Source organism: Alosa pseudoharengus, unplaced genomic scaffold (assembly GCF_046254945.1).
Source record: "Alosa pseudoharengus isolate Yale_2024_CS ecotype anadromous, Long Island Sound unplaced genomic scaffold, YU_APseudo_1.1 YU_APseudo_1.1_scf_19, whole genome shotgun sequence".
In the NCBI taxonomy this organism is placed as follows: domain Eukaryota; kingdom Metazoa; phylum Chordata; class Actinopteri; order Clupeiformes; family Clupeidae; genus Alosa; species Alosa pseudoharengus.
In genome coordinates, this window is record NW_027468657.1 from 23281385 (window position 1) to 23296384 (window position 15000).

A 15000-nucleotide genomic window follows, 5' to 3' on the forward strand; every position below is an offset into this window, starting at 1 on the left:
TGAGAAGCATATGCATTTCATTTGCCTCCGAGGGGCATCAGGGAACTCTGGCAGGTAGTCATCTTTCCCAGATGGATGGACCGCTAGCGATGCTTCCGGTGGCCACCCCTGGCTAGCGATAAGTGCTACTTGTGAGTGTCCAGAGCCAATCCTGAGACTGAAGCGCTGTCTCTAATGGCTGGCATTTGGTGCTGGTCCGATACCGCTCATCGTGGCTGACAATCGCGGGCAGATGGGTGAAAGGGATCGGTCATAGCACCCTGTCAATCTTGGAGAAGAGATAATGCGCAGTGATGCCGTTTCACTGACAGGCCCCCATCTCTGATAAGACAGATGCGGCGTCTTCTGCCTGATTTCCTCCTATTTTTCATATTCAATCTACTGTATGCGTCATATTCTCTCCCACTATCTCACTCTCTCTGTCTCTTTCCTCTCCCTCCATTTCTCCCTCTCTCTCTCTCTCTCTCTCTCTCTCTCTCTCCCTCTCTCCCCCTCTCTCCCACTGTGTCTCTCCTCATGAATGAGGATCAGGCTTTGCCCACAGGGGTTAGTGTAAGTGCCAGAGCTTAACTTGTGTGTCTCATGTGATTAATGTGATACTCTGGTTCACTGCTCTCAGTGGTCCACCAGTACATGGGGACAGCAGCAGCTGTGTGTGGATGATCTCATTTCATATGATTTGTGCCTAGGATTTTGATTTGAGCGTGTATGAGTTTGTGACTTTTGAAATAAGAAATGGATTTAATGTATTTTGTATGTAAAATATCAGATACAACCAATGGATGTGGGGTGGTGTGTATTGTAGGCCTATATGCACTTGTGTTTGTCTATGATTATTACGTTTAACAAATCCTATGTTAGTGAATTTAGTTTATTGGATTATGATACATCTTTTATGTGTGTTTAACATTTTTGCCACCAATACACCTTGGTAAAATTTGGATTATAATCTTTAATGTTGGTTCATGTATGTATTTATTGAAACAAATCAGGAAACAAGTCATTATAATAAGCCTTTGCTTTTTTTTTGAGAGAGAGAGAGACAGTAGCATTTTGTTTAAAAGGTGTTTCAAAACTGTCAGTATCTGGATAGGAATGTTTTCAACATTCAAAATGAACCAAATCTAAGAAGCGATAAGCAGCCAGCGCTAACTTTTAAGGGATGGAGGTATTCCCATTACTATAAACTCGTTGAAACTAAAGGGAGGAATGTGAGTGTAAGGTGTACGCTGTGCCCTGGTGAGAAACTTTTGTCTTCTGCCGTTAACTCAACTGCCAGCTAAAACAAGCCCCTATGTATTTTGTGTTCACCTATATGCCCATAAGATGTATCGAGGCTATGTTATTTTATAATGTTTCATAGGGCTTTACTGGTGGTGTTGAAACCTATGATAGCCCATGTTTTCTTGTCAAGTGCTCTGTTTGTGGCATTTTTTATATTAAAGAGCACAAAATCCATAGTAGAACTTTATGTAGGCCTACACATTTAGTAACAGATGCAAAGTCGAGCAACATAAAAGTCACGGAAAAGTTACAAGTAACGTAAAAAGTAACTTTCCATAGAGGGTAACTAAGTAAAGTAACGGGTTACTTTTTTAAGAAGTAACGAGTAACGAGCAAAGGCTTTTTATAGTAACTTTCCCAACACTGGATATGGAGACTTCTGTAAAGCTTTATAAAACACTGAGAATATTTTCTCAACCATTGTAATTTCATATTTTCCAATTGTGGTCACCAGGTAGTAACATGTTAACTGTAAAAATGTAAAAAGTAGCTTAGAAAAGACTCCAAATAGAAATACATTTATTACATGGTATGAAGCTTCCATATTGCTATTGTCATTTTCAATGACTGTTTTGAAGCATTTGATCAATTTAAAATTGGTCATCATTTCTAAGATAAACAATGTGCCACCACAAAAGGAAAAAGACTATTAGGCTGTCAGTGTCTTAAATTGAAGAGCTAATAATAGCCGTATATTTGTGTGTGTGTGTATGCATGTGTGTGTGTTTGTGTGTGTGTTTATGTGTGTGTGTGTGTGTGTGTGTGTGTGTGTGTGTGTGTGTGTGTGTGTGTGTGTGTGTGTGTGTTTATGGGTGTGTGTGTGTGTGTATGTGTATGTGTGTGTGTGTGTGTGTGTATGCATGTGTGTGTGTGTGTGTGTGTGTGTGTATGTGTGTGTGTGTGTGTGTATGTGTGTGTGTGTGTGTGTGTGTGTGTGTGTGTGTGTGTGTGTGTGTGTGTGTGTGTGTGTGTGTGTGTGTGTGTGTGTGTGTGTTGATACTCATGTCCTCGTGCAGTGCACATGCTGCTCCTCCTCACCTTGAGTGCAGTCCTGTGCCAGAAGGCCGCTTGAAGGTTGACGTGGAGCAGTGCTTGTAGCCAGCCTGTTTTGAAAGGTGCGCGCATCCTAGCGGAACACTCAGTTGTTGCCGTGGGAAAGGTGAGAGGTGTAGTGACAACCCCAATAAGCCCCTTCCCCTCACACACACATACACACACACACACACACACACACACACACACACACGTGTCAACCCCCCTTGTTAAAAGTTGCCCTCTGGCACCCAGGGTGAGTCGACCCCATTGACCCCTGCTCACATGTCATATGAAGATGTGTGAGGAATTATTTTACATTCGTTTCTTTTATTATTATTATTTCAACACCATGCTAGCCAGGACCATTCGGACAGCTCCTCCCCTCCTTTTGTGTCATCCCTTTTCTGTTTTCCCAGTTCCCCTGTAGGGGCCTGGCTTGCTGCACTTGTGTAGAGATGTTGTTATTCCAGTGGGTACACTTCTGCACATACCCTATCAGTACACAGCAAAGACCCATATCATACTGTGTGATCTGATGAATAACATCATATTTGTAATTTGTCAGTGGCTGTCCCTGTATAGTAATCTCCATACTAATACCCATGGTGAAAGCTTGGTGCAGTTCAACAGGTGCCTAGTGACCAATTTAACTGATGTCAACAGCATAGATCATCTGAAGGCCATCGCTGTGAGACACAGAGTATTTCTTTACTTTCATTTTTGAATTCTCACTTGCTCATTGGGATATTTTTATTGGGTGAATCCTTTTTATAATGCTATAATGCATGTTGTAGCTGGTTCAGTAGGGCATACTTTCCTTTGCTGTAATCTAACCTGGATGCTGCAGTTGATAATTTTGTTAAAGACTTCAATTATTTTCATGTATTCATGTTATTGGCATGAATGTCACAAATCATTTTGATGTCAGGTTTATTGCAACACATTGTTTTATTATCATGGTTAACACATTGGCTTTCGCCAGACTCCAGCATTTAGTTCATTTTGGAGTAAAGGTACGAGATTACTGTAGCACCACAAAGTAAAGCCCTTGCTGAACAGGGGTGTAGTGAATTAAAAAGTCTCCGGGGTGATCATCTCCAGAGGCAAACTCAATCAATCTTACTGCTGTGTTTGTGGAGTGAACAAATGGGAAGATGAAGAAATGATTTGTTTTTCTTCTCTCTCTCTCTTTCTCTCTCTCTCTCTCTCTCTCTCTCTCTCTCTCATCCATCTCTCTCATGCTGGTTAGGTGAGGGCCTGCCCAAAGGCCTGGCACATGTTAATCCTGTGTGAATTTTCTCTGTTTTTCCAACACACTCAGATGACTTGTCTTAAAAGCACTCACAGCTAATGCTGTTGACTGGAGCAGCCATTGATGGAGTCACGGAATAAATTTACATGCATTTTGATACGCTTCCCCTCCGAGCAAGAAAATATAATTACTGCGTTCCCGCTTGCCTCCTCACCCCCTGTGTTTTGATAATATAAATTGTCGTGTTTGTGTGCACAATGTAGCCCTAAACTGTAGGCTCTTTGCTTCTGTCCCTTTTTGTTCTTTGTTTTTCATTGTAGCGTTTGCTTATTTTTTGTACCTCCTCCATTTTTGTCTGTCCACGTCCCCCAGCCATGAGACTCCAATTTGCTAGGCTCAACATTTCTGAGTACTACATTTCACTTACTCTTTTTATTTATTTATTTATTTATTTATTTATTTATTTGTTTGTTTATTTATTTATTTTTTTCCTTTTCATGATTTCCTGCTCTTGAAGACTTAGCGGTCAGTCATATCTAATTATCTCTAATGCATATTCAAGGCCGCGGGGTGCATCAGTGGTGCCTGACTGGCCTCTCTCCGGCCGCATAGGGTGGTGTTCAGACAGCCCTGTCAGGGTGCCCTTGTTCCAGGGGACGGGGGTCCAGCCAGTCACCTCTGAAGCAGGTGGCATTGACACGGGCCCCGGGGTGCATGACATGGCCACCCCGCAGAACTGCTCTGACTGAGCCAGCAGAGAGAGGGAGGAAGGGAGAGAGGTGGGAGACAGAGAGAGAGGTGGGAGGGGAGAGACAGAAAGAGAAAGAGAGTGGGAGGAAGAAGGAGAAAGAGGGAGAGAGAGAGGGGGGGTGGAGAAGAAAGAGGAAAGGAAGAAGGGAAGAGGGGGAGAGACAAAGAAAGTTAAGTTGTAGAGGAAGGATAGATAGGAAGAAAAATAACATGATAGATGCAAGAGAATAGCCTGAGAGAATATGGCAGAGAGAGAGAGAGAGAGAGAGAGAGAGAGATCACAAACTCAGTAGAGCAAGAGGGTGAGAGAGAGAGATCACAAACTTGGAAGAGCAAGGGGGGAGAGAGTGAGAGAGAGAGTGATAGAGAGAGATCACAAACTCAGCAGAGCAAGAGGGTGAGAGAGAGAGAGAGAGAGAGAGATCACAAACTCTGCAGCATTTGACAAGAGTCGCAGAATAAAGTGCTTTGCTGCAGTCCCAGAGGGAAGGAAACGCTGTATTTGCCCCCCTGGGGACCTCAGACACTTTGAACGAAATATGTGGCTTTAAACGTGCACATTACTATCGCTGTACCTCACTGTAGACGCCTCATGTTGGATTTCGGTAGACTAATATGAGCACCTTAATCGTGTCATGTTTTTTCTAGCTCGTAGCAGAAGGCCTGAATAATGCTGGCTTAACGGAAACATGACAATGTCTTTTTAAAACACTTAAATGACTCCACTCTCTTCATGTGGGTTTTTGCTCGACACTCTGCATTGTAATCTGCCATACGGTCACTACCGTCGTCTTCGACGACGACGACATTAAAGCTCTGAGGTGATGAACGACATGTGTGGTCGAAATTAGCCTCCGGTCAGAGCATATCAAGTGGGCTCTTCTTTGTTTAAATTAACTCGGAGCTAAGCTCATTATGCTAATGAACATAACTCTGTGTCCATCAATTATCTGCATTGGGCGTAACCGTTCATTACCACGGTGACGTGCTTGAAATACATCACCTGTCCCCTACTTCCATGTCAGGCATAGCAATGCTTAGAAGCTACATGAAATCTACATAACTCTTTCATAGCGTTACATAAGCACTGATAACCTGACATAATTAGGCTTCACTACTATGATGACTTGTGACGATATACGTTATCAAATCACAAGCGATTCCTTTGAAGGACAGCATGTTTAGTGACTTAAAAGAGGCCCAGTATGTGTGCATAGTGTTTCAGATGCAGTGGGAGATATTTACAGCAATCGCCTTAAGCAGAATCCTTATTGAAGGGTGATGGAGAGCTCATGATGAAGACGTCAAACGAGCTGTCTTCAAAGGCTCCACTGCTTAATATTAAAACAGAGCACATCTACATTAATCACAGCAGCTTTTTAGATTACTGAATAGCTGTCGACTGTTGAAATGCGCCATTGTGCCAAGGCAATATTGTAAAACCAATTTTGTCTTATTTACCCAAGTAGAGGTAAATCCAAAGATGGTAAAGGCAAGTGTGTGTTTGTGTCTGTGTCTTTCTCTCTCTCTCTCTGTGTGTGTGTGTGTGTGTGTGTGTGTGTGTGTGTGTGTGTGTGTTAGTTATTGATTCCATTAAGGGATATTCATTAAAAATGACATGTTTCAAAAGACAGGAGCCATTTCTTAACAGTGCTTTAAAAGAAAACTAATTTCAACAGGATGACCTTTTATCAGAGGTTAATTATTTATTTTACATTAGAATAGGAGGGGAATCAACTTTGCCTGGAGTAAATGTTACACAATTATGGGAGGACTAGATAGAGTGCTTTCCTTTGGGAAATTACCCTTCCATAATCTTTCGCCTAGATGAGTGTGTCATTTTATGAAAACGAAAGTCTACCACAGCTACCTTTTTTTTCCCAGAGACTGGGAAGAAAATATGGCATAAAACATGAATAAAACATTGTTTTTTGAGAGGCAGCCCAAGATGACAGCTGTTTTCGCCGTTAATTGTATTAAAAGAGGTCTTAAGTGTCTCGCTGTGGCTCCAGCACCAGAGATTTACTGTCTCTGTGAATCATTCAAGCTGTTTTAGCTGTCAATCAAGGGGAAATTCGAAAGATATAAGTAGCATAATCAGGAAAGGCAATGTGAACTAACTTGGACTGAACAGAGTTTTTGGAACAAACACACACACACACACACACACACAGACACACACACACACACACACACACACAGACACACACACACACACACACACACACACACACACACACGCACACACACACATATACAAAGATCATCTGAAAGACTTTCAGATACTCAGTAAGTCTGAGGTAATCGAGGACATATTTTTTCAATCCTCACACCAGTGGTAATGTTTTCTCTGTGTTGTTTTTCATGAAAATGGTTCACATGGACTTCTTGTTTCTTATATGTTATGTCTAATTTCAGACAAATCTATGCCCAATTATCCAACATATAACAAGACATCGAAAAAAAAGTAAAATAAACACTTAGAACACAAAAGTACCTCAAATATCCTTGATTTTTCCTAGATTGTACCTCCTCCGTGAGCTCCCATTTCGTCTCGTCACCCGGAACCTTTATTTATCCTTCTCTCTGACCTGTCTGCATTTCACATATCAAAACGCTACTCCTGCAACCTCGGGACACACACACACACACCGACAGCTACGCCATGAATTATTTGCTGGATTGTTTGGCGTCCGACCGGCGATCCCGTGCGCTCCACTCTCCGCTGCGCTCTCTCGCTGTCCAAGACGGCGACGCGCATTAAACATTTAGAAATGGAATGTGCAGGTGCTCCACTTCATCAGTCTTCTGTAATGGCCAGCTGGCAACAGGCACGGCCGACACTCAGCTTCAGCTTGTGCTCCCTTAATGGGACTTGTGTTCTGCTGTTACTGATAGGATGTTGTGTTTCATAGAGAAGATTACATATGCTGCATTGTGTCAGAGGAAACTGTCAGTGCATACCTCTCTCCTCCTTGGACAGGAGAGACAGTTAAAGGACTTTCTTGAGGGGGTTTAGTGCTGATATGACTTTTTCCCTTTCCACAATAAGATTGTTTTTGACAGGAAATAACCAATTGCTATGTCAGCCACTGTGGCAGCAGTTGGTTGAAATGTCACAGTTGTTCCCGTATTGCTGTCTGTATTTCCCTGGCTCCCTTGACTCACTCTTGTCTAATGTGTACCATGAGAATACAGGCAACAACATATGTCTTTGTGAAAGATGCTCACTTACAGTTAGATAAACGAGTTTAAGCACCTCATTAGACAGGAAATCTTCGATTGCACATAAACAAGGGGCTTGGGATATATGGAACAACAAAGACAGAGAGAGAGTAAACAAAGCAAATTCTTATATTTTCACTTCCATGTTCCATGTTTGTGCACTTACTGTATGTTGATAAAGGAAGAGCTTCATGAGTCTTGATGTTCTTGTCTTAAAAAAGCTCAATTTATTTTAATTATTCATCTTAGCAGAAGTTATTTCCAATATTAACATTTATCAAGGTCAGGCGCACTGGATGTGATGTGTGTGTGTGTGTGTGTGTGTGCTGGGGGAAGGGGGGTGTCTAGCTAAACTGAAATCCCAGAGTGTTACATCATCAGAGGGCATATCTACAGACGCCAGCCCTGTGGGGGGGGGGGGGGCTGCCTCAGCTTTTTTTTTGGCATATCAACTCCCCCCAACATCACACACACACACACACACACACACACACACACACACACACACACACACACAAGCTGACAGAAATGCGGTCGGCACAGACGTGTGTGTAGGCCAGCCTCCCACCTCTGAAAGAAAAGGATTTTCAGCATCAATAAGGCCGCTGGCAGAGCCCTCGCTCCTCCTGTTGCCATTTGCAGAAGGGAAGGGAAGGAAAACAATGTCATGTTTTATTAAAACGGTCATGCTGGTGTGTGTGTGCTGGTGTTACTGAACAGCGGTTCGTGCGTGGTGAAACTGTTTTGGACCTGTGGATGTCTGTGGCGCGCCGAGAACGTCTCAATACCTGACTGAATGAGGCCGTTGGCCAGTGTAGCAGGCTATACAGACACATGGGCCATTTTCCATATGGTATCTGGATCAACAGACTTACAGCTGTGACCCCCTTTGAGGTTAAAAGTGTATCCGTCGCTGTTAAATATTTGTTGATAGAGTCGTCCACATGAGCAAACATTTGCCATGCTGTGGTTGAAATGCGATCTGCCGCCGTTGCAAATCCGTGGGATCTTTTGGCCTACATCGGTGGCGTTGGCGGTAGAGGCGTTTGGCAGCTTGCAGCAGCGCTTCATTCACTATTTAATAATATCCCTGTTTTCCTGTGCCCGGTCCGGGCTGCTGTTGTATGTGTGTCGCCGAGAAGTCATATTGGGTGAGTTTATGGCACTTTCGCTGTCATGGCCCTGAGCTAAAGCAGATAAGCCCTCAAATGCACCATCTGGTGCTTCTTCTCTCTACACCACCCCGCCTCATCCCCACTCACACACACACACACAACACACACACACACACACACACACACACACACACACACACACACACACACACACACACACACACACACACACAACACACACACACACACACACACACACACACACACACACACACATAGACCAGACACGCACACACACACACACAACACACACACACACACAACACACACACACACACACACACACACACACACACACACACACACACACATAGACCAGACACGCACACATAGACCAGACACGCACACACACACACACACAGATATAGCATTCATGCACACACACACACACACACACACACACACACGCACACACAGATATATAACTCACACACATGCACACCACCACCATCACAACCCATCCCTAAGCCTCACAGAAATGGCCTTGCCTTGCTCCGATTCATTCGGCTCACCAAGATTATGTAGGCGTCTGGCTGAGAGGCCTGAACTGGGCCACAGAAGCCCTGTTTGAAACAGACACCTTTTCATGAGTGTAAAGCCGTGTCGCTGACACTGTCTGCTATACCACCTGTTTGATGCTATTGTGGCCATTCCATGCACAGCTGCAGAGGAAGATGCTTTTTTTCTCTCTTTTCCTCAGTAGTTTTACTTTGTTCATGAACACAAGTTTGAAAAAGATGATATGTGAAGTCAGTAAAAAAAAACAAAATGCAAAATAAAACCTTAATTTAAATTCAGAGTGTATGTTTTGCATTAATAAGTGAAGCTGTTGAATGCTCTAACATTAAAGCAGCTCAGATCAAGCACATACTGCATGTGCCTGGTTATCTCAAAGCGATCCATTCTTCATTCTTCCGTCTCTTGAGTCAGGAAAAAAAGGAAATTATTATTTATGATAATATACATTATTACTTCATGCTAAAATATTAACTGAGTGTAATGGCTGACTTTAATATTTGAGTTTTAAACGTTGAATATTGAATTTGATTACAGCTTGGCCAGAGATTCCTTTTGACAGAAACTCCTCCAACATTTTTTCACTCTTTTCAATTTAACTGGACATGTCTTGTTTAACACAAGATTGCTTATTTTCTGAATGAATGTCCCTCGCAGTCTGCACCCATCCTCATCCCAATCCCCCTTAAAGCAACAGCAGGTGTTTTGGTCTGAAGCTAGCAACTACCCAGGGAGTGCACCTTGCAAACATCCACGAAAGCTTGAAAAGCTTGGTGAAAGCTGGTGTCTTTTGGTGATAGGGCTGTGAAAGTATTTCTTATATTTTCCAACATGGAACTCCATGGGGCATCCTGGAGGTTTAGTGGGGAGAATATTTTTACAGTCCTTTAAATGACCATACACCATCAAAATTACTTTTGAAGATAATTACATTTACATTTATTCATGTAGCAGATGATACTAAAGCTAGTGGCTTATAGCAAACATACCTGTACCAGTATAATTGGCATTTAGTTGGGTTACACTTTACTCGACAGTATCGATATAAGAGTGACAATGACACTGTCATGAATGTGTCATAAACAAGTCATAAACATTTATGACATAACGCTTCTGTTATTAAGTGACATTCGGTTTTTGTCATAACAAGTTAGGGTTAGGATTAGGGTTAGAGTTAGGGTTGGGGTTACAGAAGATTAGAGTTAGAGGTTAGGATTAGGGTTAGGGCTAGGGTTCATGTGTCATGACAGTGTCATATGTTCATGACAGTGTCATGTCACTCTTATGCCGATACTGTCAAGTAAAGTGTTACCTGTTACCTGTAAAGTGTTACCTGTACCTGTAGTTAGTTAAACAGATCAGGTTCCTTTCAGTTTCACAGTCCCCGCAACTTGCTTAAAGTCTGTCTTTCTGTGTGTCTGCCTCTCTCTAGACAACCCCAGCAGTCCAGCCACACAGTTCACCTTCCGCCCGCTGCCCCCCCCACCTCCACCGCCCCACGCCTGCACCTGCGCCCGCCCTGCGCCCTACGCCCATGTGACCCTGCAGCGCAGCACCATGCCCGCCCAGAGCCACGCCAGGGACAGGGACGGCCAGGGCACAGATGGCACCGGGCAGAACGACAGCTCACAGGTCAACCGCAACAACTGGGTGCTCAACAGCAACATTCCTCTGGAGACTAGGTGGGTGCTGAGACAGGGGCTGGGTGGGGATGATGGACAGGAGGTTGAATGTGAAGCTTGAGCATGAGTGGAGGCTCATACACACACACACACACACACACACACACACACACACACACACACACACACACACACACACACACACACACACAGACACACACTTCCACACAGGGCATTCACACAAAAAGATGTTGTGCAAACACATACACAGTACCCATCCCACATCCCACACTCAAGTTATCTTGTGGCTAAACAAGCTGAAAGAATGCTGGCACCAAATGTCCTATGTCCACCAAAGAACACGTTGCACCCTCCATCAACCCTGTTCTTCCTTCCTTTTTGTAAATGCACACACACACACACACACACACACACACACACACACACACACACACACACATATATACCTTCAGAAATCATTAAAGAGCAACTTGCAGTTTGGAAACCCTAAAAAAGCATAGTGAAGATAAATTATGAAGGAACTAGATTCTCAGAAAGAAAGAAAAAATGATAACTACCCCAGAAACAGCATAATGTGAGAAAATTGTGAGAAAATAACTTCCACATCTATAAACCACTAACCGGAAGTGAGGCAACAGAGGGTAAACAGGTCAATGTTCAATGAATGGTGTAATGGATCCTATAAACCACAAAAACTCCTATGATGGGCCACAGCCATATAATTATGAGCCAACTAGGTGAGATCGGGGCCAGGGAGAGAACAGGGGAAGGAATGACGGGCAGAGGAAAGAATTTTTTTGGTGAGTGACTCAGTAATAACGGTGGCTAACGCTGTGTCTGTGTCTATTGACATTATCTTGATATTGTTTAATAAATCTGTTTTAACAATCATACTTTTGACATTGTTGTTGATCAAACATCCAGGTAGATTGCCCTTTCTTTTAAAGTCCTGTTGGAATGTTCACAATATTCTCGGCAGCATGGCAAATAACATCAAACTGTTTGACGGCCCATATTTCTTCTGTCACGACCTTCAGGCAGAAAAGTTGAATTAGCAGAGTGGGCTACAGCTTCAGAAAAGATGTCGAAGAAGGTAGGCTACACGTTTGGGGTGAGGAGGAAAGAAACACATGTAAGATAGCTTAGTAGCGACATAAGTGGTATAGCTTAGGCAGCTGCTGCCACATTAAATACAAGTGCAAGTGTCAAAACAGTAGCCTACACTAGCCAACTAGCAAAGTATAACATAACCATGAGCCTAATTATAATTAAATTACTTGCATTTGCGTTAATACCGTGGCCGGTAAACAAACACTTGCATTCTAACAACGCATTAAGGCTACAGATTGAAATACCACTGGCATTGTCAGCGCAAATACAGTATGTAACAAACACAATGTAACAGTACTTACAGGTATCTGAACGCACACAATGGAAACAAATATGTAACAAACACAATGTAACAATACTTACAGGTATCTGAACGCACACACGTTCACAGAAGGAACGTTTAGAAATTTGATAAAGTCAGAATATGCTGCGTGACATATGAATAGAATATTTTATTAACAACTCATGTAAACGCCATAATCGCAAAATTGTGTTAAATTCTGAATACAGTCAATACTCAGAATATGAATGTCCGTGTAAACGTTTTGTTACAGATGAGGCGGTAATGTCCCCTCTATTTAGGCTACCTGCACAAAACACACCCTAGCACGAATACCCTTGCTTTTTGGAAAATGGTGGAGGTGATATACTGACAGGCTGGAATTAGTGCAACCAGCACAAACACAATTATGACTGTCCAAAAAATCCTGAGTGCCAATTTGCAAAAAAACACTCAAGTAAGTGCCAATTTAAGTTGTTTACCTTCTCCTAGTACGTAATATGACGTGTTTGTGGGTGGGAGAGGCATATTTAGGAGCCTGCTTTAAATTCTTAATTACTGTTACTAATTGGGTTTTGTAAAACATATTAATTTGTACATACGGGTATGCATTTTTAAAAGTACATTTTCATACAAGATGTAGAAGAAGTATAAATTCAGTTTTGAAACCTGCAAATTGCTCTTTAAGCTGGGACAAACTCCTACTTTACAAAGTTGTTTATACCCTGTGAATATTTATAGATACCATTTGTCATATGCCCCTATCCAGAGGAGTGCCACGCTTGCTTTCCGGCCACATTAAATGGCACACCCTGGCACTCAATAAAATAGTGTTTTTGTCACACTAATGACCAGCTGTGATAGAAGCCATCCACTCACTTTGGAACAAGAAAAAAAAAGAACAAAACAAAAATCAAAAGAAAAATAAAGAAAAAGATTGTATTGATGGATGATTTTTCCTCTCATTAGAGCACAGACAAATGTTTAACAAATCTGGTTCTGTTTTTTTTGTCTTTTTTTTTTGTCAAGCCTGTCTGGTTGCCCCTCACTCATCTGGAGTCCATTTCATGAAAACCAAGAAAACAAAGAAAACGCCTGTCATATTTACGGCTTCTATCAAAACTTTGATCACCCGCATGCCTCTTCCAACTATAAAAGCCGCATACCAAGCACAGTGTACCTCTCCCAAAAAGGTACAAAACAGTGAGTGGCATTGATGATAATCAGAGCGGGCATCTCTCAGTAGGCTCAAATGTGAATGCTGACCATGGTCTGTGAGGGACGTGGTTTGATAAATAATATGTTTGCATTTTTAATGAAGGCCTGGTAACAGTTGAATTCCGCCATTAAACTGAGCAAAGATGAGATTGGCAGCCAGCCAGCCATGAAGAAAGGTTTTTAATAAGATATGAATCTGTCCATAATTAGATCCTTTTCTCTCATTTAAAAGAGAGAGACAGACAGAGTGTGGGAGGGAGGCAGGGAGGGAGAGAGAGACAGACAGAGAGATATGCAGAGATTGAGAGAGAGAGACAGCAAGAGAGAGAGAGAAGAGCTGGGGAAATAATAATGCCATGGCAAATGAAATGAGATTAATTATTAGTTAAATATAGATCTCTGGACAAAGTATATCAAAGGTCAAGTATAAGTATGTATCATTATGTATAACTAATGCATGTATACACTTTCAGTATGCTTCATTTGCCATGCATATTGTGCCTAGATGGCAAAAGACCAAAGCCCCCCCCCCCCCCCATTACAATTAATGTCATCCTGCTCGGCTCTTTAGCATTCACAGCCACACTTGCTCTTTCAAACAAATAGAAAACAACACAAACGTTCAAGATGTATTTTGTGAGCATTTTCTGATTGTTTGCTTACATGTGGACAAGTGAGACACACCCCTCCTCCATGCCAGGAAAAAAAAAAGCGGGAAAAAAAGGAAAGGATTGTCACCCCTCTTTAAGGCGTTTTAATTACTGGTAATTGACTTGGGCTCAGTCAATCTTCAGCGAGCACCACACATAGCGATGAGACAAGGTGACAAGGCAGGAGGAAGGATAATTGATAAGCAGTGGTGAAGAACGGCTCCCTCTCGACAGCTGGGCGAGGTCAGGGGTCAGAATGAGCTACATCTCCTCTCCGCCTCTTTCTTTCTTTTGTTCTTTCTCTCTCTCTCCTTTTCATTCGCTCTATTCATTATTCTGTCCCTTTATCTTTGTTTATCTCTCTCTAGCTGACACACACAAACACACACACACACACAGACACACACACACACACACGCATGCTCAAATGAGGACACTGCTACACTCACTCTGTTACACGCACTCTCCTACACGAACATGTGTACTTACATGCCTTAGTCTCTCTATTTCTCTCTCTCTCACACACACACGCATACACGGTTGCACACGCACCATGCTTGCACACACATGCACACACACACACACACACACACACACACACACACACACACACACACACACACGCAGTTCTGTTTGGCACCTAATTGCTGCGTGATGTTTCGTTTACAGTACTAATCCTGCAGCTCATATCGGTCCACCATGTTTTGTCACTCCCAATTATCCGAGCCCTCTGGGTGGAGGCGTGCCACCGAGGTCATTGCATGGTCTTTAGCCCGCTTTCCCTGACAGTAATCCACAGCATTAAGTGAATCTGTGTGTATTAATATGGGCTTTTCCACAGCTACATTAGGCGTTTTAGCCT

At 42.7% G+C, this 15000-nt stretch overlaps 1 protein-coding gene across 2 annotated transcripts in view; it reads left to right on the plus strand.

Annotated features, from left to right (window-relative positions):
- LOC143133157 (teneurin-1-like) overlaps window positions 1–15000 on the plus strand; it is a 176375-nt gene that overhangs the window by 25511 nt on the left and 135864 nt on the right. For both annotated transcript variants that reach the window (XM_076292927.1, XM_076292928.1), the window contains exon 3: window positions 10670–10919. In XM_076292927.1, the coding sequence (XP_076149042.1) occupies window positions 10670–10919 (250 nt within the window). The remainder of the gene's footprint in view (window positions 1–10669; window positions 10920–15000) is intronic.